This window comes from Microtus oregoni, unplaced genomic scaffold (genome assembly GCF_018167655.1).
Source record: "Microtus oregoni isolate MIOR12 unplaced genomic scaffold, Mior012 000006F_ref0000085, whole genome shotgun sequence".
Taxonomy (NCBI): domain Eukaryota; kingdom Metazoa; phylum Chordata; class Mammalia; order Rodentia; family Cricetidae; genus Microtus; species Microtus oregoni.
The window spans coordinates 29,602,004-29,629,205 of record NW_024543065.1 but is presented as its reverse complement, the minus strand read 5'-3'; the positions used below and the strand labels follow the sequence as shown (position 1 = coordinate 29,629,205).

Sequence of the window (27,202 nt, the reverse complement as noted above, 5' to 3'; positions counted from 1 at the left end):
AAGATTTTTCAATTGAGCCAGGCATGGTGTCACAAGCCTGTAATCCCGGCACTCTGAATGTGTAGAGAGGTCAGGTCAGTCAAGCCATACCTGAGAGCCTGAGCCCATCTCAATAAAAGCAGTAGGATACGGTAGTGCACACCTTAATACCGGAACTCAGGCAGGAGAATCTTTGAGTTTGGTCTAGTACATTCCAGGCCAGGTGATCCCTGCCTCAAAAACAAAAAAATAAAACCCAAAAAGCCAAAGTCATCGTAACTGTGAAGTACATGGAAATATGGAACCCTGCCTCTTCCCACCTCCCAAGATAAGCTTTCTACAGAAACTGGTCAGACGGAAACCTTGTGAGCTGCACCTGGCGGCCAAGCACTGAGCTCCCCAAACACTCATGTTCTCCCCAGGGACTGGAGGGAAGGTGCACACACAGATCCAGACACACTCTAAGTGGCAAGGGACCTACAGAAATGAAGTGTTACGAGACCACAGTTTTTCTATTTTTATATTTTATATAATTAATAAAACAGTGCTTGTATAAAAATTCACACAAAGTTGCTAGAGATCATACAATTTCCAAAAATGTCCTGGGTTTGTGTTACATTCAGTTTTCTAAGGGTGCACTCAGATCAATGGTAACAGGCAGACGTGATGTGGTGTCTCGTTCTCTTTGGTAAAACTGTCCGCATTATTGACTCCTCACAGTAGAAACCTGACATCCACTCTGTGCAGGGTCTGCTCATGCTAGGATGTCAGACATTAAGGCTGGATCTACAAGAGGCAAGGACTTCCCACAGCAGTACCAGGCCCTGGGCCCTGACCCCCACTTCAGAATGACCCAGTGACTTCCAACCAGGAGTCTCCAGGAACCTCCCAGTCAGGCAAGAAGCAATCTCTGGGGGAATGGTAGAAACAGGATATCTCTCCAAGAACCCAAGAGGCCGGCTACACTGTGGTGTGATCAGGCCAAATCCAGTCACCACGAAGTAGATCCCATTGGTCGGTTGATGATTGCTGCTGATATAAACCCCTCACCCCCTAACTTAAAAGGAAAGGAAGGCTTGGGGCTCAACTCTGAAGGGGAAGGGCACTGAGCGCTAATGACACTAGACACTTTATTCCCTGACAAACATTGTCATCATACAGACACGGCCACATGAACTAAGAGCAGGATTCGAACACTATACATTCATGACTATCTTCATACATTCTTTAACAGCTTCCTAACAAAGAAAAGCAAGACGTCTACCACCCACCGACACACTACCTTACTCAACGTCAGAATGTCTGTGCTAATCTTTAGTCCTCTGTATACAAGGCAGAAAGAATCCAAAACACAAACGAAGAGTTAGATGGGGAAGATGGGGAACAAGGAAAGCAGTCGCCAACAGATTTCATGAAACCCATTAAATTCTGAAAAAATAAGTATTTAATATTTATATTGCTTCATGACAAAAAAAAAATGCCCACTGGATCCACCTGTATGGATGGGTAAGTGAGGATACCATACAGTCCAGGGGTAGGAAACAGCTCCCAGAGTGTCTGCCTCTTTTCACTGAAAGGGACAATGAGATTTGGGGGTGGTAGGGAGGAGGGCGACGGGTTGTGAAGCCCTACATAGTTAAAGTGTTAAGGAAACCAAAATACAGTTTCCCAGAGTCAACACGCTCTGGGTTACACAAAGTCACGCTGAATTGCTAGAACTTGCCGTTTCTCTGCTGTGAGGAAACAGGACTTCTAAAAACTTGCTAACCGATTGTGCTTCTGACGTCGCAGGGCCACACCCCACTCTAGAGCTCAGGACAACTTTCACATGGCTTGGAATCCTCTCGGTCACATCCTCAAGACCAGAACAAATCCCGCGGGATTCTCTCAAGCTAGCGGAAGCATGAGAGAACACCACAGCCATCTTTGGGGTAGGTGTGTGCACGCACGCATGCATGTGTGTGTGTGTGGGAGACTAAGGCATTAGAGAGAGGCCCGAGTGAGGGAAAAGGGAGTCTTCTGGCTGCCCCCATACCTTCTTTCTGGGCACAAAGAAGGTTGATTTGTTTCTGTTCTAGTAAGGAGAAATGCTTGCAGGTGTGGTCATGTGACAGAGAGCCATGAGCTCCCTGTGCACTTCTCAACAAAAATAATTTAGGTTTACAGTTACAGCATAAATAATCTGAAAATGACAGTGAATAGAAGCTTTATAGTATTCAAAATTATGTTATTTTTTTTAAATGCCCATTGGGTACATGCAAAATTATATCATATTGTCTACTAGAACTAAAGTTCTTATTTGTATGAGAAAATTCATAGATTATTTCTAACATTTCTGCATATTAAGGTAGCAAAATAGTAAGTCATTAAGTTATCACATTTGTAATGTCCCACAAGGGCATTATGTATCTATGACTACCCAGGCAACTGAATTAATTCTCGAGGTCAATGGTAAGATGGATTCAGTTTGGGGAGCACCGTCTCCTGCCCTTCTTAGGCATCTGGCCCCAGTGTAGAAGGGTGGAAGACATGTGCACCTCCTGGTTAGGGGTGGGCCAGGAGAGGACAGCAGAACTTCCTAGAAGGTTTGAGGGGAAAGGTCTGAGTGGGGCTGGGAAGGGGCATGGGTGCTCCACTTAAGATGGTCTGGGTCCCTCCAACACCTGCAAGAGCCTAGGCTCGTAGAGGTCCAAGGCCATGCTGCTCATGGAGGAGCTAACACTGAGGTCTGGGGATAGGGACTCTGTACAAATACATGAAAAGTAAACAGTTCTTGGTGAACCCAAAAGAAGCCCACCCATAAATCACACAAAATTGTCCCTAACACATTGTGTTCCTTCCAATGTGTCTGTCCCTCTAATCCAGCACCTGTGTGCGGAGAGGGAACGGGGCTGTGGAAGGACACAGCTCACGTGAAGACGTGAACTATGCCTCCAGTCTATCTACATTCATATCATCTTCCAGTGTTCTCGTCTACACAGTGAGCACCACACGGCAGTGGCAGACAGGCTGGGCCACAGGTAACCTTTCTGGGGGCCACAGCAGTAGGGAAACTCACATACAGGATCAAGGGGCTACCCACTACTTATATTCCATCCCATCTGCTGAATCCGAGGGGCCTCGGGACTCTCTGTAACCAGATGTCAAACACAGGATTAGTAAAACCAGTCACCGTGCCACCTGAAGCTAGTTACACATAATGCCAGAATATGGCATTTCTAAAACAAAAAACATAAGTCTAAAATCATCTTTAAAAATCCCAGCAATTTAAGTAATCGTACAGTATCTCATCTCAAATATTTTTTTAAGATTTCTTTTCCTAAGTAAAATGGCTCCCAAAGAGCCAATGATTTTCTTTAAAAGGGTTTCATTTTAATTCAAAAAAGGGGGGGGGGGATGTAAAACATGGGGGAGAGAAACAAGCTTGCTGAATTTGTATTTTGGTGTTTTTGAGAGACAGGGTCTCATTATGTAGCCCTGGGCTGGTCTGGAATTCATTACGTAGACTGGCCTTGAACTCACAATGGCCTCTGCCTAGGTGTGGGTCACCACAGCTAGCCTAAATTTGTATTTTGGATTGTGAGGGTGAGGGAGGGTGCCCCAGCCCTGAAAAGGGACTCTACCCTATCGCTTCTCTCATTTCACAGCTTGGCTACTCCCCAACTCCAGCTGTGCCAGCAGGGAACACGGAACAAAGTCATGAATACAAGAGACCAAATTCAAGGCTTCTTTCTTGTGGCTGGGTAGGTGGTGTGTGCAAATGCAGGAAACCACTCCCCACTGACATAAGGTGCCTGTCTGTGGATACCGTACACGAGCTCCGGAGCAACGCTCAGTCCCAGTCCGTGGTGACCCAAGTCCCTGGGCAGCCCAAGACTTGTCACTTCTCCACTTTCTTGGCTTTCTTGAGGATGTCGCACTTTTTCCTGTTGGGGCGGCGACACCGCTCATCAATGCTGGGTATACATTCATAATGCCACACCTCCTCCATCTTCTCCACCGGGTAGACAGCTTCCACGTAATGGCGGATGAGTCTCAGGCGCGTGGGGTCCAGCTGCTTCTTATTGCAAGCCCCGGAGTGGTTGTACTGCAGTCGAAGGTTCTCAGGTGTGAAGAGTTCAGGGAAGAGCCTGACCAGGAGTCGGGCAGCGAAGTTGCCCACCGACAGGCTCTGCTGCACGATCTCACGAACCTCCTTGTCCGACAGCAGGTAGGGAGAAGGCACCGGAAAGTCGGGCGAGGGGACCACCAACTCGTCCAAGGGGATTTTGCAAAAGTCTTTGCTGCTCCTTTCAGGAGGCAGCGGGGGCCCCTCAAACTCCTCTCGGAACCTCTCGGGGTTGATTGCATAACTTGCTAGATCCCGGCACTCGGGGCCAGGTACATGGACCTTGCGCTGCTGCTGGTAAGAGCGCCTCTGCTCCGTGTCCCTGCGCCGACAGCGCTCATCCAGCTTGCCCACAAACTCCAGAGTCCACACGCGGTCGTTCTTGGCCCGAGGGTAGAGCAGCTGCACGTAGTGGCGGATCAGCCTGATGCGGGCTGGGTCCAGCTGCTTCTTGCCCAGGGAGCCGCTGCAGTTGTACTGCTTGCGCAGGTTCTCGTGGGTAAAGAGCTCCGGGAACAGGTGCACTAGCAGGCGGGAGGCAAAGTTGCCAATGGACAGGCTGCTCTCATAGATGCTACGCAGCTGCTCCTTACTCAGTAGGCAATCTGAGCCTGGCATCTCAAAGTCTGGCTGTGGGATCTCCAACTTGTCAAAATCAATGGGCACCAGCCAGATCTTCTTGGAGCGCCGGCCAGGCCGCTCGCCCTCGAAGTTGTCCTCTACCTTGACCACTGAGATGTCATCTGGCAGGCTGGAGGAGTCGTAGCAGTCGTCCCGTGGGGCCTCCCCCTCGCTGCCCCCCTCCAGCCCCAGGCCCTCCAGCTCATCATTGATGCGCTGGGCACACTGCTGCAGCCAGGCCTCCTCCTCCTGCATATCCGGGAAGTAGATCTCCGTGTAGTTGCGGATGATCTGCAGCCTCTGGGGATCCAGCTCTTGCTTGCCACCGTCGCCATAGCAGCTGTACTGTTCACCCAGCTTCCGGTGGTCAAACAGCTCTGGGAAGAGCCGGTGCAGGAGGAACACGGCAAACTCACCTGGGGAGGAGGCTTCATCTAAGAACTCGGTGAGGTCCTGTGTGTCCACCACATGGTCCGAGGCGATGGTGCTGCTGCGGTCCAGAGACAGAGCTTCTTCTTGGTCCTTGTTGTCTAGAAAGTGGCCCGCATCCACTTGGTCTGCTTCAAAGAAGTTGGTGACCTGGCTGCCTGGCTGGCTGTCCTCCATTTCTCGCTGGGCCCAGAAGCGGCTGAAGAAGTCATTCAGCTGTGGCAAGCACTCGGCCTGCCACACAGCTGTGTCCTTCACAGAGGGGTAGTAGACCTCCACGTAGTTGCGGATGAGCTGGAGGTGCAGCGACTCGAGCTTCCGCTTGGCGGCAAATCCACAGGCACTGCAGCCGCGGGAGAAATCCACCTCTCCAAAGAGCTCCGGGAAGAGCTGCACCAGCAGGCGACACGCTAGGTCACCGCAGGACAGGCTCTGCTCCGCTATCTGCTTCAGCTCAGCACTAGTAAGCTGGTATTCAGGAGGAGGCTGGAACTTAGCCACCAGCTCAGAAGGGCTCACCTGCTTCTTGATGCGGCTCACCTCGAGGGAGAGCAGGTCCACCTTGCTGTGAAGCTGGGACATGTTAGATGTGAGCGTGTTGAGCATGTAGAACATCTTCTGGATCAGGAAGTAGATATTGGGGTCCCCATCAGTGGCCACCCCAGCACCACATTCCCGTTTCTGAGATTCATTCAGCAGGCGCAGAGGAGAGGGGCTGTTACTGGAGTTCGCCTTCTCAAAGAGCTCATAGGGGCTGAGCAGGTCTCCGGAGGGAGGGTTCTTCTTCTCCATGATCTTGTGGGAGATGCCATACAGAGGCTTCTTGTAGGAAGGAGTTGTGGCCTCACTGGAAGGCTCATCTTCCGTAGGCCACACACAGCTCCCACTTCTGCCCCTGCTCGCTGGCTCTCCATTTCCCTGGCAGGGCGAGCTGTTCTCACGGTTGCGCATGCCGGCCAGGAGTGCCTAAGAAACAGAAACCATTTTGCAGAGTTAGGTGTGTGTTCTGATACAATGCATTAGAGACTGGGCTGGCACAGCACAAAGGACCCAAGGTCAATGCTTCTTGTCCAAACCAATCTGCCCATCCGGGAATGCACCAAATATCCAGTAACATCTGAGGGCCAACCTGTTCCATCTCCCTACTCCTTGCTAGACCCAGGAAGGCTCCTACTGTTGTAGAATACTTCTGTTCACCCGGCCAACAGAGGCCAAGCTGGTAAGACTGGGTAAAAAAAACTTCTAGGAACGAAGAGCAGTGGTGGTGCACGCCTTTTATCCCAGCACTCAGGAGGCAGAGGCAGAGGCCGGTCGCTGTGAGTTCAAGGCCAGCCTGGTCTACAAGAGCTAGTTCCAGGTCAGGTTCCAAAGTTACAGAAAAACCCTCTAGAAAAACAAACAAACAAACAAATAAGAGGTAAGGTTTACCCAGGCAGCAAGTAGGCCTGGCAATACTAACTGAGCCTCTTGTGCTTTCCACATACTGATTAGTGAAGTTCTTCCTGGACTCCCTTTAAAGACAAAATAAAGCCCCTGACTCACACACCTGGACATAAAGAGATTCTGGTGCTGCCAGCACTGAAGCCAGTGATGCTTGCGCACACTAGGTGGTCGCTTTACTGTGAGCAACACTGCACCCTCCACCTGGGATCCTTTCTTTCCATATTTTTTGGGGTGGTGTTTTTTTGTTTTGGTTTTAAAGATGGGGTCTCCCTCTCGTCCTCTGAGTGCTAGAATCATGGAGACAAAGAGATCTTTGATGATATTCTGATTCCATGACGGTGGCTCTGTAGAAACTAACACAGGGTCAGTGGCTTCTGCCCGTCCTAGCTGCTCTAAAACACGTCTCACTTCTCGAGAGCAGAGGGCTCTCTTGCTTGGAGGGAGGGAGAGGTTGTGGGTGGTCCCACCCACTCTTCTGCCCCACTCCTTCCTGGTGACTCCTCTCCTATCTTGTCGCACTAAATGTCACAGCCATTTCTGATCTATCCCACCACTGAGCAAAGCGGCTGGAACAGAGGAGAGTCCCCTGCTAATCACACTGTCCCATCTCTGCCGAAGAAAAGGACCCACTGACTTTATGAAACCCCGAGGACAGAGGTGTAAGTGCACGGGCGCTCAGCCACCCATCAGGGCCTCCCTGTGTGACCGTCGATGCCTTAGCTTCTGTGTCTTGCCGCAGGATCTTTGAGAGCGATGGGATGATGCACAGCAAGCACAGGTCAAGTGTTGACTGCAGCAGGGTCACACTACACAGTGTTCACTGCAGCAGGGTCACACTACACAGTGTTGACTGCAGCAGGGTCACACTACACAAGTGTTGACTGCAGCAGGGTCACACTACACAGTGTTCACTGCAGCAGGGTCACACTACACAAGTGTTGACTGCAGCAGGGTCACACTACACAAGTGTTCACTGCAGCAGGGTCACACTACACACGTGTTGACTGCAGCAGGGTCACACTACACAAGTGTTCACTGCAGCAGGGTCACACTACACAAGACCATTCTCAGGCGCAGAAGGAATGGTGTGGCCTTTTGTTACGTTGTCATGCTTGCTCACACAGCAGAGCAAGACACTCAGGAGGGCTTCTCAGGGTCTACCAAAGGAGCACCATGAAGAGACTGAGCTGAAGAGAGTTCTTTCGTTTGGCTATTGGCCAGAAAGAGGAAGGACTCTTTTTCCATAATAGGGCTGAATCCAGGGCCTCATGCATGGTAGGCCTCAAGCACTGAGCTACCGCAATGTGCTACCACAAAACTAAACCCAGACCTTTTAAATTTTATTTTAAATAAATATATTTATTTTTTAGGAGATATAGCTCATTTGGTTAAGGGGTGAAGCTACTCTCCCAGTTTCGGTTCTGAGCACCCACCCACATGATGGCTCATAACCATCGGAAACTCCAATTCTGGGGGATCTGACACCCTCTACTGATCTCCTCGGGCACCAGACATGTGGTACACATACGTGCACGCAGAACAACATTTTTACACATAGAATAAAATGAAGAGACATTCTAACTTATTTTTCAAGTATGTGTGTTTGTCTGTGTATGGGTGTAAGCGTGTGAATCCTGGTGCCGGCAGAGCTTAGGGAACTGCTGCAGCTACATACAGTTCTAAGCTGCCTGGTGTAAGTGCTGAGGATTGAACCTGGGTCCTCTGGAAAAGCAGCATGTGCTCTTAACCACTGGGCCATCTCTCCAGTCCCACCCCCGTTTTTTAAGACAAGATTTTGTTTCATATTATAGTAAGAACCAAACACAGGGCTCAAATTTGATTAGTGAATAAAATTCACAGCTAGAAGCAGGAACAGCTCCTCTTTTAAAAATGAGAATATGCAAATGTAGCATGCCATTTTATTTAGAATCGCAAATTAGTTTCTTTTTAAAAAATAGATGAAGCCGGGCGGTGGGAGCATGCCTTTAATCCCAGCACTCAGGAAACAGAGGCTGGCGGATCTCTGTGAATTCAAGGCCAGTCTGGTCTACAAGCTACAGGACAGGCTCCAAAGCTACAGAGAAACCCTGTCTCGAAAAAACAAAAACAAAACAACAACAAAAACCCCAAAATACAATAAAAAAAAAAATAGAAGAAAGCACCCAACCGCCTGTATTCTGGAGAAATGGAGAACTGGCAACTTCTGAACCCTGGAGTGAGATGCTGCAGCCTGCTGGTTCTGGAGGCCAGAGGCCTTCACTTGAGGCTGGAAAGTTTGGCAGCGCGGCAGGGAGCAGCCTGCTCCTTCCTATCTGTGTGTTCTCTTATCTTCTTCCAAAGTGAGCTGGGCAACACGGCCTGTGCAGTGCTTGTCTGTATTCCAATCTACTCAAGAGGCTAAAGTAGGAAGATCCACAAAGCCCTGGCTGTCCTGGAACTGACTAGGTACAATAGCTGGCCTTAAACTCAGAGATCTACTGGCCTCTGCCTCCCAAGCGCTGGGATTAAATGTGTGCAAGGAGGACGTGAGTGAACACCTGACTGGACACCCCCTCCATGATTCTCAGACCAGCTGTTAACACAAACATTGCCATTCCTACCGAGCATGCTAGAAACTCTTAGATCAATGGAAACACTTTTTACTAAACTGCCTGATAAAAAAAAATGAAGAGTCTCAGTAGAGGGCAATGTTCTTCACTCAGAAACCCTGGATAACAATTCAACATAAAACGCAAGCACCAAAGGGAAGGTTCTTAGATATCTCTACAATGGTGTCCTGTCAACTCAGCCCTCAATTCCACAAACACTGCCAAGGCAACGATGTGCTGGCTGCGTTTACTGCTGCTGATAAAATCTCTGCTCAGCTGTCTAGGAATATCAAGAAATCTTTAAATCTGTGCTATTTGGCACAGGGTGTCTGGCTGACAGTTCCCAGTTCTCCAAGGTGTATCTTCCAACCATATGGGACTCTGTGGCACAGCTCTGGCTCTGATGCTGGCATCTAGCCTAGATCATGATGGACGTTCCATTCACGAGCACCTGCAGACTCCCAGGGAAGACCTGAAGATCTCAGCTGGAGAATGGGACTGAGGCACCACCATGCAGGTGAGGGGCAGCAGACATCCTGGGGAGATTCCAGGGTTATGGCCACTAGTGCTCTAAGGGCTAGTCATCACCCTCAGACCCCCGAGTCTACAGAAGTTACTGAATTCAGTTCAGTGAATAATGAGTGGCTAACCAGTGTCCAGGGAGTCAGCAACGGAAGATCCAAGCAAGAAGCATGTCTATGGGAAGCAGGAGTGGAAAATCACTGTAAAATCAAGTGTGGGCCACGTGATGTGGCACCAGGGCGCTAGTACCACTATTCTGGAATACTGGCAGTGATGGCAATGCTTACCCTGGGCACACTAGGAAAGAGTCACACACAGCCTTTCCCTTATGGCCTTCCTGGTGCTGCCACAGAACCTGGAAGCAGTCTGCACCCCACACGCATCCCTCCAGCCCTTACTCCATCAGCTCCCAGTTAAGCGCACAGTTTCTGACAGAGCAGTCTTGGTAGCACCAAGCTCTCAGCCTGTTTTTAAATGGGGAACCCGTCATCGGTTCCTCTGAGACACCTTAGGAACCCCAGCTTTTTCAACAGTTACACACCTAGAAGACACCGAGTGTAGCATAAATGAGTAAGATGACATTTCTGCTATCTGATTAAAACCAGCCACAGTAGATTTCTTATGTCTTGGTTTTTTGAGACACGGTTTCTCCGTGTAGCCCTGGCTGTCCTGGAACTCACTCTGTAGATAGATCAGGCTGACCTCGAACTCACAGAGATCCACCTGCCTCTGTTCTGAGTGCTAGGATTAAAGGTGTGTACCACCACTGCTCAGCAACAGTGGAAGAGTCACACAGACAAAAGCCCCAGGAGAAGAGGTTTCAGCCTGGTACCATCACCTCCACTTCTGTGAACAAAGGTGAACCCCAGATGACAAGGCGCCTCAGCAGGACTGCCACCAAGCCTGACCACCCAAGTTCAGTCCCTGGGACCCACATGGTGGAAGGAAAGGACAAACTCCTATAAACTGTCCTTTGACCCACACACACCATGGCACACACAGAGAGAGACGGACTAAATAAATAAACAATAAAACAATAGAAATTCTAGCCACGTGTGCCAAGCCTGCTTCAGGGAGGGGCAGAGTGAGTGAGTTCCTGGTCCTCGTCAGACTTTTTTCTAAGAAAGCTGTTTTTCTTCTAAGTTCCATACTGACTGTCAGTCATAAAAGAAGGGATCGGGGGGCTAGAGACATGGTGATTAACATGGCTGCTCTTCCAGGGTACCTGGGTTCAATTCCCAGCACCCACATGGAAGTTTGCAACTGTTCATAACTCCATTTCCAGGGATCCGACACCCTCTTCTGACCTCCATGGCCATCAAGCATGCACATGATGAATATACATTCAGGCTTAAAGAGCCATAGATACAAAACATATATATGTATATATATTTTTTTCTTTTTTTATGTATATATTTTTTTCAACACAGGGTTTCTCTGTGTAATAGCCCTAGTAGTCCTGGAACTAGCTCTTGTAGACCAGGCTGGCCTCGAACTTACAGATATCTGCTTCTGCTGGGGATTAAAGGTGTGTGCCATCACCACCACCACCTGACTTATATATCTTTAAGTTTAAATAATCAAGTCAAGCGTTGGTGGCACACACCTTTAATCCCAGCACTCAGAGCAAGGCGGATCTCTGTGAGTTCAAGGTCAACCTGGTCTACAGTGCAAGTTCCAGGATGGCAAGAGCTGCAGAGAAACCCTATCTTGAAAAAAACAAAAACAAAAAAGAGGGGAGGGGGGATTTAATTTTTTTTTTTTTAAAGATTCTTTTTACATACTTTTTATCTTTGGGTATGAGTATTTTGCCTGCATGAATGTATGAGCACTGTGTGCTTGCCTGGTTTTCTCCATGGCCACAGAGGGTGTGGAGCCCTTGGAGCTGGAGTGACAGACAACCGTGAGTCAGCACTTGGGGACTGGGAACTGCTTACTCACTGACCATCTCTCCCCAGTAGTGTTTTCATGGTTCTCTTCAAAGTTCTACATAAACAATCCTGGCATCTGCAAAAGTTTTAATTTCTTCCTTCCAAAACACTGTTACCGCCACTATTCTATTATTTTCACTGTATTGCTAGCAGGCCCAGGACTGTACACACACTAGGACAAGCACTCTACCAGATGAACTATATGCCAGCTTCCCTTTAAAACAATTTTATTTTTGTTTTTTTTTGTTGTTGTTGTTTGGTTTTTCGAGACAGGGTTTCTCTGTGGTTTTGGAGCCTGTCCTGGAACTAGCGCCTGTAGACCAGGCTGGCTAAAACAATTTTATTGTGTTCATTTTGTGTGTGCTGCACACACACAAGTCACAGCATACACATGGAAGCCAGAGACCCTCCCACCAAGGGAGCTCAGCAGGGCAAACTCTGGTCTGCAGGCTTCCTTGCATGCACCTTTCCACAATGAGCATTTGCCCCCACACCCAAACAAGGGCTTGCTTTGCAGCTCAGGCTGGTCTTGAACTTATTGCACAGTCCAAACTACTCTCAAACTCTGTCCTCTGCTGAGCACTAGAATTAGAAGCTCTGCACAACACACTGGGCTTGTTATTTAATTCTTGTGATACTGAGGACTGAATGCTGTCTCAGCTGTCACAGGCCTGCTGGGGGGCTCCCCTCTATTCTTCTTGATGCACGTGCTGCGTCCAAGGTCCCCAATCACCGGGTGAAGTGCTGAGAGCCTATGCTCCCTGCCTGGCGCCACCATCACATCCAGAAGGCTCAGGATCTCTAGAAAAGGGGCAAGTGCCAACCCTATCTGAACTAGACCAGTGTTATTTTGGAAATTCAACCCACATTCTAATCTCGAAAATATCTACAGGTGTTCTCAAACCTCTATGGCTCTGAGAACACTGATTTACTGATAAATAAAGTTACACAAACTTCCTAGGAAACAAGTACTAGACACCCATGGACCTATACTGAGTTCAGGACCAGCCTGGTCTACAAGAGCTAGTTCCAGGACAGATTCCAAAGCTACAGAAAAACCCGGTCTCACAACAACAACAAAGAGGCTGATGTAGGAATTCCAGGCTGACCCAGGCTATAGGATGAGAACCTGCCTTGAGACTGGGGGGACAGGGACTACAGTGGACTACACCTGGAATACTGACATGGGGGAGGTAGAGATAGGAGAATAGTTGGGGGCATAGCGGCATACACCTTTCATTCTAGCACTATGTATGACTTAGGTTTCTAACTAATCTCCAAACCTCCTAGAACTCTAGTCTGTACATAAACTCACACAGTGACTAGGCCTATGTACAAAGATGGTCACTCTAGCATTGTTCACAGCACTATAAAAATAGAAAACACCTATCATTAGGAAAAAGAACAGGAAATGATTATCTAAAAGATGTAAGAGTATAGTATAGCTCAGTCAGTAGTACACACCAAGCTGTGGGCCCATTCACCACCACTTGAAGCAAATGTGGTGTGATACGCGCACAATTCCAGCACTGGAAAATGAATCAGGAGGGTCAGGAGTTCAAGGTCATCCTCAGCTACTTAGGAGTTTGAAGAAGGTCTGGGCTACGGAAGACAGGGGCCAGGGACAACTCAGTTGTCAAACTCTTGCTTAGCATCACGAAGCCTTGGGTTCAAGTCCTAACACCAACAGTGTACACAGACAAAAGAAAGCCAACGGCAAACTTCAGATTCTAGCGCTGGCTGCCGGTCAGACTGTGTCCTCATTCCTCCGGCCCAACTCCTGCTGCATCTTAGCCACGCCTGTCGGATGTGCTCTGGAGCAGTGAGGAACTTTTTGTGAACTGTTGGGGACAGAGAACAAATGGGTAACTGCTTTTCAGACAAGCCCTTCCACTAACCACTGTAGATTTTACCAGCCTCAACACACACCAGCGGCAGTCAGGTACCACAGTCTGGCACTACCCTGGGAACTTCCGATGTGCATGAAGCCCTTCCCCAGTTCACACAGTATGAAGCAAGGGCAGGGGTTAGAGTGAAACATGGTGAATTTCTAAATATTCCTTTATCAAAATGTTTAAAGGTGTAAAAAAATCATTTTTTCCCATGGAATTATTTTTTTAAATGTGTCACTTAGGCTGGGTAGACAGCTCAGTGCACCAGTGCTAAGACCTAAGTTGGAAACCCCAGAACCCATAAGAGCTAAACATAGTAGCAGACATCTAAAATGCCATCACTGACTCCTGAGACAAGATGGGAAGTACACACAGCTCTCAGGTCAGCCGGCCCATATATGGAGGTGAGCCACAAAGAGGGCTCATCTCAGCCCAGGTGAAAGGTGAAGACAAACACAACACCCAGTTACCTGCTGACCTCCTACACAGAAACCCTCTACTTAGACACACACACAGATTTTTTTTTTTTCCTTTTGGTTTTTTTGAGACAGGTTTTCTCTAGCTGTCTGGGAGCTAGTTCTGTACCAGGCTGGCTTCAAACTCACCAAGATTCTCTTGCTTCTGCCTCCCAAGTGCTGGAATTATGGCATGCACCAACACTGCCCGGTGAGATTTTTAAAAATTGTCTTTTTAAGTATCACTTATGACAGTTACAAAGTGGGAACAAGTCAAATGTCTATCAGTTGATAAATGAATACACAAATGAGATCCAGCCACATAATGGACTATTTAGTATTTGGTCATAAAAAGGAACAGAGTGCTTCTGGGATCCTGGTTCTCCATGCAAAGAGCCTGGAAGTCTCTGACCCATTTTAACAAGTCAACAGCTTGAACAAACTAAATCCAAACAACTTTCCTAGAATCCAAACAGCAGAGGGTACAGACCAACAGCCACCCCCGAAACTAGGGTGGACACAGAGATCACAGCCACCCAGGAGAGTCAAGAGCAGAGATCTCCAGGGGAAACAGGACCAGGAGAAAACAGAGCCTGTGGTGATGAGTCAGGGAGAAAGGCCTCAGAGTTAACTCCAACATTCTCAGTCAGAGGGCACCTACATTTTTGTGGGTTTTACCTTCAAAGTTCTAGGTCTTCAGTAAATGTCAGAGGGAAATTCCTTCACAATCATGGCAGAGGAATTAAAAACAGAACAACGTTGGAATGTTCTGGAGCACCGTGTATTTGTCTGTACAGGTTTTAGCAGAGCCTTTGAGACCTGAGGGAAGGGAGACTTCAGCTGTGTAGAAAGGGTAGGTAGGGAGAGGAATGACACACGACAGGACAATAGGACAGAGGAGCAGCACAGGTCTGTTAAATAACCCAAAACAAAGCAGGGCGCTGGCCTGGCAATGCAGTGACCAGAATACACATGATGGAAGGACAGAGCCAATTCCTGCAAGCTGTCCTCTGACCTCCAAAGGTCAAAACAAAGAATAAAACAAAATTTACTCTTATCTACCTAACAGACAACAGTCCATGATGCATGCGTCTGTGTTTGCTCTATGTGTGCTTGTCTCCTGTTACTGAAGTTGAATACTTAAGTTTTAAGTGTATACTGCATTCTAGGGTAGCATCGGGAGATTAGGAAAAGAGAAGGAATTGATATCACAAAATAGAGAAAACGGAATCTTACAAATGCTCAGTTAAAACCTAAAAACAAAGTCGGGTATGATGGTACTTGACTTAGCCACAGAGACAAGGGGATCTCTGAGTTTGAGTCCAGCCTGGTTTACATAATGAGTTCCAGGATAGCCAGGGACATGCAGAGAGAACCTGTCTCAAAACAAAACAAAGCAAGCAAACAAACAAGCTTAACAAGATCCAGGTATGTTGGTTCATCTCATACCTGTAATTTCAGCACTTGGGAGGCAGAGGCAGGCTGAACTCTGATTTTTAAGCTAGTCAGAGCTGCATAGTGAACACATACCAGCATGGCTACAGATGCCAGCAGGGCGGTGAGACCATGTTTCAACAACAACAATAATAACAACAACAACAGCAACAATAATACCCCCACAAAACCTAAAAAGAGCCAGCCACACTGACAAACGTCTATTCCAATACTCTGAGGGCTGAGGCAGGACCACTGTATATTATGCTGCTCTGTATAGAACAAGTTCAACACCATCAAGGGCCACATTGAACGGCCCCGTGTAAGAGCCAAAGTTATATTTTAAGTGAGTATAGATCATATCAATTTGATAATTAAAACTACTCAAGAGACAGAGGCAGGTGGATATCTGTGAGTTCCAGGACAGCCAGGGCTATTACACAGAGAAACCCTGTCTGGGAATGGACGGGACAATACAGACAAACAGAAAAACAACTAATCACCATGCGACCCAATAACCAGACTTAGGCTGGGAATGCATTTAGTGATTACTTGGTACACACAGGAGTTAGGGCCTACCCTCAGTGCTGGGGATAAAGAATCACAGGGAGCCATCACTAAAGATCTCAAGGCCAACAAAAGGATGATAAAAAGAATACTGCTCGACACTGAAATTTTGGGGGCGACAATTTGATAACTCACATTAAATGGACCAATCCATTAAGACACAATCTGTTAAAATTTATATAAGAAACAGACAATCTGAATATAGCTGAATATACTAGAAAATTGAATCAATAATTAATATTCTCCACAACTGAACTCAATCGGCCCAGATGATTTCAAAGGTATACTCCATAAACACTTGAAGAAGAGATGGCATCACACTCTGCAGTGGGGACTGATGCAGAAGGATTGTCATGAATTCAAGGTCAGCCTGGGCTATGCAGTAAGTTCCAGGCCAGCCTAAGGTACAGAGCATGGAAAGTCTTTGTCTCAACACAAACCAACTTGGGATCTAAGAACGTAGCCCAGCTGTGCTTGCCTAGAATGCACAAGGCCTTGAGTTCGAGCACCAGCACCGGGTAAAGCAGGCTTGCTGGCTCACACCTATAATCCTATCACTTAGGGAGCAGCAGCAGCAGGACAGCCTGGGTTGATTACACAAGGCCATGTCTTTAAAAAGTAAATACATAAAGCCAGGAGGTGGTGGTGTATGCATTCAATCCCAGCACTTGGGAGGCAGAGGCAGGCAGATTTCTGTGAGTTTGAGGCCAGCCTGGTCTACAGAGCGAGTTCCAGGAAAGGCTCCAAAGCTACAGAGAAACCCTGTCTCGACAAACAAAAAGTAAATAAGTAAATAAATGAATCAACACATAAAATGAATAAAAATAAATGATAAGACACCCCAGCCCAGGATCGCATGTGTTCCAGGCTGACCCAATAGCACTGTGCAGTTACACAGTCAGAAGCACCTTGACCTAGGTCTGACCATCTTGGCCATCCTGCCCCTGCACCACTGTACTCTCTCGCTTCATGTGGTGCTAGAGGCTGAACCAAAATTCCTGCATCCTAGGCAAGCACCTTACCAGGCGAGTCACATCTCCAGCCTGACAGACAGCATTGCTCTACAGAATCTTCTGGAAGACACACCTTCTATCTCCACAACTTCAGTGAGGCCAGGATGCTTTCGTATTAAAGCAGATGACACCACAAGGAAACTCCACAACAGTACCCCCATGAATACAGACACAGGAATGCTCATGATACACTGTCAGATTTAATATAACAATGAATAAAAGATAACTGACAGGTGTGGGATGCATACACACCTTATAAGGCAGAGGTAGGCAAATTCTTGAGTTTGAGGCCAACCAGGGCAACACAGAGAAACCCTATCTCAAAAAAAAAAAAAAAACAAAAACGGAAAAAAATGTGTGTGTGTATATACACTATGATCCAGGCCAGATCTTGGCTAGTTCAACATTTGAAAAACCAACTAATATAATCTATCACAATAACAAAGTAAAGAAGAAACAGTCATGTGATTGAATTGATAGATAGCAAAATCTGACACCATTCATAACAAAACTTCTCAGGAACCTGGGGCTCAACTTGTAAAGGAGCATCTGGGGAATGGGGTTGAGGGTGAGATGGCTCAGCAGATGAAGGCACTTTGTCGCTAAACTAAGGACCTGAGAGCAATTCTTGGGACCCAAATGTTGGTAGAAAACCAACTACCAGCACAAACCTTTAATCCCAGAACTCCAGAGACAGGCTTCTGTGAGCTGAGGCCAGCCTGTTCTACACAGTGAGTTCTAGGACAGCCAGGGCTATGTAAAAGGACCCTGTCTGAAAAAAGAAGACAACAAGAAGTGCCATAAATTGACCCCTGACCTATACACACACGCACACACCCTGTGCATGATTAGATTAGAAAATTTAAAATGAGGGGCTGGAGAGATGGCTCAGTGGTTAAGAGCACGGACTGCTCTTCCAGAGGGCCTGAGTTCAATTCCCAGCAACCACATGGTAGCTCACAGCCATCTATAATGAGACCTGGCGCCCCCTTCTGGCTTGTGGGCACACACGGAAGGAATACTGTACACACAATAAATAAATAAATATTTTAAAAAAATTAAAAAAAAAAAAAGAAAATAGTCCCTAGTAAGAAACTAGAAACCTTCTTGCTAATATCATTTGAAACAAAACACCAAGTCTCCTGTCATCGTTTCTGTTCAACATTGTACTAAAGCTGACACAATAAGGAAAGTAAGTTGAAGTTGCAGTGCTTTGAAAGAAATTAAAAACTTTTTCATGTACTAAAGAGACAGCTCATTGGTTAAGAGCAATTCACTGGCTACTTTTCCAGGTTTGGTTTCCAGCTCACAACCACCTGCAGTTTCAGTTCAAGGAGATGCAATGTCCTCCTCAGGCCTCTGGAAGCAGAAGGTAACCACCACATGGTACACAGACACACATTTGGGCAAAACACTGGTACACATAAAATATAAAAAAATCTGAAAGTACTTGCCTTCAAGACTAATGGCCTGAGCTCCATTTCTAGAACATGGTGAAGGAGAGAAACAATTCCTACAGGTTATCCTCTGACCTCCACATATGCACATCAGGACACACACACGCACACACACAATACACTTAAGCTATTGGCCAAGCACTGATTCAGATAATATAGTTTCTGAGTGATTATTTCGGGTCTAAGCACCCAGAAATGAAAGAACAGCATCCAACAACAGCTACGCATGCCTTTAATCACAGCACTCGGGAGGCAGAGACAGACGGATCTCTGTGAGTTTGAAGCCAGCCTGGTTTACAAAGCAAGTACTAGGACAGCCAGGGTTACATAGAGAAACCCTGTCTCAAAAAACTAAAACAAGGGGCTGGAGAGATGGCTCAGAGGTTAAGAGCACTGGCTGCTCTTCCAGAGGTCCTGAGTTCAATTCCCAACAACCACATGGTGGCTCACAACCATCTGTACTGAGATCTGGTGCCCTCCTCTGGCGTGCGGGCATACATGGAGGCAGAATGTTGTATACATAATAAATAAATAAATCTTTAAAGAAAAAAAAAACTAAAACGAAGAGTTGGCTTGTCGTGGTATCTCTTCGCAGCCATAGAATAATGACTGAGACAGCTGGGCACGTAGCTCAGCTGGTACAGTGTTTGCCGGGCATGCACAAAGGCCTGGATCCCTGGTGCTCTGAGCACTAGAAATTCCAGGCTGTGTGCACATACAGAATGCTTACCTGGGCTCCCAGAGAGCAAGTATGACAAGGTAGATGGGTGCTAACGGCAGATCTGGAGCTACGCTTAGAGTCTGTGAAATGCTTTCTTAGGAACTAAAGGTGTATTTGCAGAACCACAGAAGACTCTGCCCTAGGTTAGACCCACCTCATTCCTCAGTCCCTATGGCTTTATGTGGTATGTTATTCCCCACCCGAACTGCAGCTGTGAGAGGCAGATGTGGCCTTTTCCCATTCTCTACCTCCATCAGCCCCTAAGGTCAAGTTAATACAATAAGCAGACAGTAACACTGTAGCATCTGGTCATGGTGGTGTAAAGCCCAGCTCTGCAAGCAGAGGCAGACAAGCTCAGCAAGCCAGCTAAAGCAGTGAGACTCTGTCAAGAAGGAGGAAGAAGAGGGGAATGTAGCAAATTCAGCCTGGTGGCACAAACCTGTAATGCTAGCCACTCAGGCTGAAGCAGGAGAATGGCAAATTCAAGGCCTGCTGAAATACAAAATTAAAGCTCAAAGTAGGCAACTTGATGAAACTCTGTCTCAAATAAAACACAAAGTACAACAAAAGGATCTGGGTGTAAGTCAGTGATAAATGATTGCCCGGCACAATTTCTAGTACTAAAAAAAGAAAAGAAAAAAGTCTTGAGGGGCCTGGAGAGATGGCACAGCAGCTAAGAGGTCCTGAGTTCAATTCCCAGCAACCACGTGTTGGCTCACAACCATCTGTAGTAAGATCTGGCACCCTCTTCTGGCCTACAGGCGTACGTGCAGACAGAACACTGTATACATAACAGATAAACAAATTTTTTGTTTGTTTATTGTTTGAGACAGAATTTCTCTGTAGTTTTAGAGGCTATCCAGGAACTCCCTCTGAAGCCCAGGCTGACCTTAAACTCACAGAGATCAGCCTCCTAAATGCTGGGATTAAAGGTGTGTGCCATCATTGCTCAGCAAATAAATAAATCTTTAAGAAGAAAAAAGCCTTGTATTCCAGCACTCCTAAAGCAGAGGCAAGTAGATCTCTGTAAGGTGGAGGCCAATCAAGGCTATGTAGAGAGCCTGTCCAGAATAACTAAATAAAACGAGAGAGAGAGAAGAAAGACTAAACTATGGCAGGAAAGAATATTCACTTGAGGACTCCTTAGGGACAACCCACTTTGTAGATAGAAATGATGGGCTTAATTTGGAAAAGATCTGCTACTCCAACTTTCCCAGGACCAGTCTTCCACATAAAGCCACAGAGGCATCTACAATTTTTGCCATTACCAAACGCTTGCCCCCACATCCCTAAAGGCAGAGCAAACCAAAGAGCACTAAAGCAGTTATATTATGAAGACTCCACTCTCCCCATAAGGACATTGGGAAGTGTTTCAGCTGAAGGTACCCTCTAATAACTGAAGCTAGAAGTAAGACAGCTTAAATGAAACCCTTCTCACACCCAAGAATTCAAGTTTGCCAGAGGCCCTTGAGTACAGAGATCCATCTTGGAAGAGGGAATCAGGTCCTCACCTCTGGTATCAGCCGTCTCCTCTTCACACTGGGGACGGAGTCTGGTTGGCCATCGCTGCCCAGCTGCTTCCGCTTGCTGGACTCCTGGAGGGCAGTGAGGACGCTGTCCAAGGGGTGCTTCTCAGAGGCCCTGGAGTTCCGGGAGCAGTCCAGTGCAGCATTGTCACCCTCTACCTTCACAGTGTTATTTTTCACAACTATGGCAGAGGAGAAATAGGGCTCAGCAGGAAAGACCAAGGCTGCTGGGCGAGCAGCAGGGCTCTCTGAGTGGCAGGTGTTTGTGGGCCACCCTCTAGCACCGTCATTTAAGGATGCTGACTAGACTTCCCATCAACACAATCCCGTTCCTATGCTTGCCAATACCCTACAGTAAGGGCACGGCTCAATTCCAAGAGGATTAAAAGTCCTTTGCAGGAGGAGGTAAATGGGGAAAACATACATTTTATGTGCGTGGTGGTGCTAGGTAGTAACCCAGAGCCAAGGACTCTAAAACTGAACTACATCCCCACCCCTAGATAGCATCTTTCTACACCTTTTTAAAAAGCAGTTCAAGATAGGTGTATAGATAGAGGGACTGCCAACAATGGGTAGGAAGGCTTCTCATAAATACTTTTTAAAATGTGGGGCTATATGATATATAACCTATTCAAAAATATCCAATTAAAAACTTTTCTTTTTACCTTCTTCTACATCTTCACTGAATTCAGTTGAGTTCATCTTCTATTCCACTAAATGAAAAGATAAAGACAAGGTCTTCATTTATTGGTTATTTCTTAATGTTTCTCACTCACAGAGACCCCTCATCCCCCAGCCCAGCCCGAGAACCAACAATTAAAGGCTTTGCCACAGATTGTAAGCAAGCATACCCCTCTTTCTTTCTTCTTTCTTTCCTTCCTTCCTTCCTTCCTCCTTCTAAAAGATCTGGGGTCTCACTGTGTAGCTAGCTGGCCTAGAATTCCCTATGTAGTTCTAGAGATTCGCTTCCTCTGCCTCCAGTGCTGGGACTAAAGGCGTGCACCACCATTTGCCACCCAAGCAAGCTCTCTGCTTATCTGCAGAGACAGCCAGGTCTTTCCACTACCAGACCATATGAACAGAGTGCTAGCCGGGCAGTGGTGGCACATGCTTTTAATCCCAGAATTTGGGAGGCAGAGGCAGGCAGATTTCTACCTGGTCTACACAGCAAGTTCCAGGACAGGCTCCAAAGCTACAGAGAAATCCTGTCTCAAAAGAAAAACAGAAACGAAAAACAAAAACAACAACAACTACAAAAAAGCTGGCTGAGAGCCGTTTACTGAAAAATGCTCCTGCGACTCCAACATGGAGGGACGACCTCTTTTCCATCCCTGCTTACAAATTCTGCCCAGGAAATAAATAAAAGCTGCTGGAGGGAGGCTGAGTCTCAATAAACAGAGCTAAGGAGCTAGCACTCCAGGTGCTAAGACAGATAACGGCAACTACACATTCAGTATGCAGTTGGTCCAAGTGGAGACGGCACCGGAGCACCAATGCAAATGGATTCAGAGAGCCTAACAAAAGCGGCACACAACACCTCATTAACAACAGTATTTACTGGGGGCTGGAGACGGCTCAGCAGCTAAGAGCTCCCGCTGTTCTTGCAGAGGACCCAAGTTCAATTCCCAGCACCCAGGTTGGGTGATTCATTATCTCCTAAAATACTAAGGGATCCAATAACACCCTCTTTTGGCCTGAGGGTACCTTCATGCACCTGGGCATATGCACACACTTACACATAAATAAAAAAAACAAATAAAAAAAATCGAACTTATCAGCTGGGCAGTGAAAACGAACACCTTTAATCCCAGCATTCAGAAGACAGAGGCAGGTAGATCTGTGAGTTGAGGACAGCCTGGGCTACAAACAAAGTGAGTTCTAGAACAGCCAGGGCTAAACAGTAAAACCCTGTCTCAAAAACCAAAACCAAAACGAAACAAAAGTATTTATCACATGCTAAAATGATATTTTAGACTTGCTGAGCTAAAGAAAATAATTTACTAATTTTACTTTTTTTGTTGTTTTTTGTTTTGTTTTATGGTTTTTTTTTTATTTGTTTGTTTTTGGCCTTTTGAGACAAGGATTCTGAGTAGCCCTGATTATCCAAACTTACTTTGTAGACCAGACTGGCCTCAAACTCACAGAGATCCACCTGCCTTCTGCCTCCCGAGCGCTGAGATTAGAGGCATGCACCACCACCGCCCAGCCTCTCACAATTTTTAAAGAAGGCTATTAGACAATTTAAAACTACACGTGAGATCCCATGAGTGCACAGCATTTGTCTAGTCCATCCTTCAGGAGTAGCATGGAGAGGCATGAGGTACTGACAGAGCCATGGTCTCCCAACCACAGCTGCGATGCAACTCACACCATCACTGGAACCAGGGAGTCCTGGTGTCCCCAAATTATACAGACCATACAAATGCAAGTGACATTTGAAAACTCTATCTACCACACCATTTAATGTTGGTATTGGGGACTTGTGATTCCAACAATTGATTCAACTGATTACAAGCAGAGTTTTTGTTTTGTTCACGGACCGGAGGAAGTGGGAGCAGGGAAGTATCTTTTTGGGACATTTTTACAACAGAGATGTCACTACAGCATCCTGTACATAGGGTAGCCAGAGCCTGGCATGTGTCCAACATACTGTCCTGTTTTAGAGGGGATAAATGGAAAGGAGACGGCATCTAGCTGATCTAGCAACATAATAATTACTTCAAAATTGGTTAACAGGCTGGGCATGGTTGTGCACGCCTATCATTCCAGCACTCTGAAGGCAGAAGCAAGCAAGATCTCTGTGAATTCAGGGCCCCGCCAGCCTGGTCTACACATCAAGTTCCAGAATAGCCAGGGATACAGAGAGACCGTGTATTTAATAAAAACAAAGCAAAAAAGCCAGCCAAACAAACTGGCTAATGATAGCAACACTTGTGCAGAAGTACGATTCTGAAGAGCATCGGAGCAGTGCTCTGAGTTGGCATCAGTCTTTCCTCCCTGCATTACTACTGCAGAGGACTAAAATGGAGATTTGAGGTTAAAAATAAGCCCCATTCACAAAGCTAACTCACACTTGAAGAACATAAAGTGATACAGAAAACAAAACATCAGTCTTACGGCTCCACTCATTATTTCTGGCAGACAAGTAAACCTTGCATCTAAGCTGGGAGTTCCCTTAGCAGTCAGGAAGGTTGGCAGGGCCAGACTGAAGCTCAGGTATTATTCCCAGCCCAGCCAGGGAACTGATCAGAAAACACACTTCAGGTCACTGGAGTACCCAAGCCTGCCTACTGCCCTTGGAAACACTGGCACACAGTCACATAACCCATTCCCTCCGACTGAAGACAAACTCGTGACAGGCTGTCAGAAGCAAGCACCATCTACAAATCAGGATCTTGCTAGACAGCCCAAGTTGGCCCTGAACTTCAGGTAGCCTGACCTGGCCTTGAACTCCATCCTTTTGTTTATGCTGGGATCACAAGCGTGCACTATCAGTGACATATTTGTGTTCTTGGGAGGAAATGGAGGAATGGAGGGAGGCAGGTGGTTTAAGGGATTAAACCGTGGTGGCGCTGGCTAAGCAAAAGGTTAAAGATGGACAAACTGAGGCAAGGTGGGAGGTGTTCATCCACCACTCTACCCGTCTGCCTAGTATGTGCCAGTCACACAAGGAGCACCATGGAGCTGAGCGGCAGTGAGTGGAAGTCCCTGCTGCTGGTGGAATCTGTTGGAAAAGAGTCTTGGTGAGCCAGATGTTCTGAACCTTGTGAACCATACCAGAATATTCAACACTTAATTGTGAAGCCCAGAAACTGACAATGGAGGAGCTACATGTGAGCCACCTGTAGGAAGGAGAAACTGAAGGACCCAAGAAGGCTTTAGCAAGAAGTGAATGGGCTGTCCAGCTTCAGGGCACTCGCGACACCCAGAGTCCTTCTGCTCCAGGATGCATCTCCATTTGTATGCAGATTAACAGTAGAGGCCAGCCCAGGAGGAACTCAGTCAACCTCCCACTTGCAAGGCCACAGGAGTCGTTCTACAAACCAGCTCGGCCTCAGCCTGGGGTAACTTTAGTCCCAAATCTACCACCACAGAATCCTGAGGCTCAGCATCCCACAGTGAATGAAAGGCAGAACCAGGCTTGAAACTGAGTTTGTACCTCCCACCCAGGCAGAGCAGGGGGCAGGGTCACTAGATGCCCTCTAGGAAGTGCTTTTGAGGAACACAATCCCAGCTCCAAACTTAGGTCTTGGATCAGCAGCAATTGAGGAACCTGAAGCTCCTCTGTAAGAAAGCTATCTGGAAAGCCAGGCGGGTGGATCCAGGCTTGGAAAATGACACTTCCCTACCCCCACAGTGAAGGAAGCTTCCAAGGAGAGGTCAGGCAGGTCACTCCCTGCATCCCCAGGCTAGTAGAAAGGAGGTGTGTATCACACAGCTACCTCCTCTTCCTGGTCACCTGCTTAGTGAGGGTCACATGTTCTCTGTGGGTGGACACAGAAGACCCAGATGCCTAGCATGCCACACACATTCCTCCCAATTGCACTGAAGGTTCTGGAGGAACCGGAGCTCCCACCACACTCTTCTGCAGCCTTGAACTGAGCAGCCTCACACTCCTTTTTAAAACCTTATTTCTCAGCAGACCTTAAATTTAGAACACACACATACATCAATGCACGTGCCCGAAACAACTTTCTCCCGGAGGGGCAGCTAGTCCATGTACTTCAGAAATGTCTGAACAAGGTAATGCTGTGGGAACGCCTGCAGTCAATAACCTTTAAGAAACCACGCCAACTGCAAGGCAAGGGAAAAATTCAGAGATGCTTGTTTCTGGTGAAAATATCAAATTGAACTGGAGGTACAGACTTGTAATCCCAGGATCTTGAGTTCAAGGGCAGCCTGACTAAAAACAGTGTTTCTGTTTCCAAAAACACAGTGGAGGGGAGGGGATGTCAGTCAGTATAGTGCATGTCTAGGAGTACTAAGTCCTAAATTGGTAGCCCAGCACCACATAACCCTGGCATGTGATGGGGGCCAGCCTGGTCTACACAGCGAGTACCAGGACAGCTATAGATACAAAGAGAAACCCTGCCTCGAAAAAACAAAACAAAGAGCCAGGAAGCAGTGGTGCATGGCACACCTTTAATCCCAGCATTAGGGAGGCAGAGACAGGCGGATCTCAGTGAGGTGAGTTCGAGGCCAGCCTGGTTTACCAAGTAAGCTCCAGGATAGGCTCCAAAAGCTACAGAGAAACTTTGTCTTGAAATAAATAAATAAATAGTTATGGTTTTGGTCCCTTTAAGAGACAAGCCACACCCATTCCCCTCCCCATCCGCTGAGGCAGGCTGATCTTCAGCTTCCGGCCTGAGCTCGTTCTCTTTTCCATCTTCCTCTCGGAGAGGCAGCTTCGCTTCTGCCTCTCTCCCCACTTCTCTGTCTCTTTCTCCTCTTCTCCCTCTCTCTCTCCCTCTCCCCCCCTCTCTCTCTGTCCCCCCCTTCACCCTTCCTCCTCCATAACCCCCTGAATAAACATTCAACCTCACCCTGCATGTCGTGATAGCAAAAAATACCTTTAAGCACTGGCCATCAGCAAACTTCTGACAGGCCCTGATTGTCCTGGAACTCACTTTATCGACCAGGTTGGCTTCAAACTCACAGAGATCCACCTGCTCTGCCTTCCAAGTCCTGGGTTTAAAGGCATGAGCCAAGCCGCCAAGCCGGGTGGTGGTCACACTTGGAAGACGTAGGTGGATCTCTATGAGTTTGAGGCCAGCCTGGGCTACTGAGTGAGTACCAGAACAGGCTCCAAAGCTACACAGAAAACCCATCTTGAAGGGAGAAAAAAAAAAAGGTGTGCACCACCACCGTCTAGTCATCAGCAAACTCTTAACACAGCCCATGAGATCTTTTCTTTCAGAGGAGAGAGTATTAGCCAAAACTACTACTAAAAGCGGGGAAATCCACTAGAAGTTACTGTCAGTGTCCATCGAGATGTGACAATCTTTAGTATCACACTGGCGCTCTAAAGTACCTTGGACTAGACATTTCTATCAGTCACAGGGTCTCAAACATTTGAAATCTCTGAGCCCTACAACAGGCCAACAAAGCAAAGGTCACAAGCAGAGAACTGGCAGGAGGGGTGAGCATGCACACGCACGCACGCACGCTCTCGCTTCAGTCCATCTGCTCAGTGCCCCAGAGAGCTCTGGCTGGGAAGATGCTGGGCTGAGAGCCCCACCAGCCTACTAATCACAGGCAAACCGTACTGAAAGCTGAGCAGGACACGGAAGAGAACAAATGTGCCTGACCTAGTGGCCTTTGATCACTGTTGTTTTTTCCATCGTACAAAGCGAGGAAGTCAAGGTCTACACGTTTCCTAAACAGAAGACGTCCAATCTGAAATTGGCAGGAAGAGATGGGCATTAAATTATGTGTAGAATTCAAAATCAATTGTTCATTATAAAGCTACCCAATTAATAGAAAGAGACTTCAAAGTTCACTGGGGATATCCCAACT

General features: G+C 47.2%; 1 protein-coding gene across 1 annotated transcript in view; it reads right to left on the bottom strand.

The window, feature by feature from the left end:
• Positions 1 to 499: 499 nt before the first annotated feature.
• The window catches only part of Bend3 (BEN domain containing 3), a 35,025-nt gene continuing 8,322 nt past the window's right edge, over positions 500 to 27,202 (bottom strand). Inside the window, exons 2-4 of the mRNA XM_041654754.1 lie at positions 21,352 to 21,399; positions 20,672 to 20,868; positions 500 to 6,103 (exon numbers count right to left, since the gene is read on the bottom strand). Coding sequence (XP_041510688.1) covers positions 3,860 to 6,103; positions 20,672 to 20,868; positions 21,352 to 21,388 — 2,478 coding nt within the window. The 5' untranslated portion in view covers positions 21,389 to 21,399 and the 3' untranslated portion in view covers positions 500 to 3,859. The remainder of the gene's footprint in view (positions 6,104 to 20,671; positions 20,869 to 21,351; positions 21,400 to 27,202) is intronic.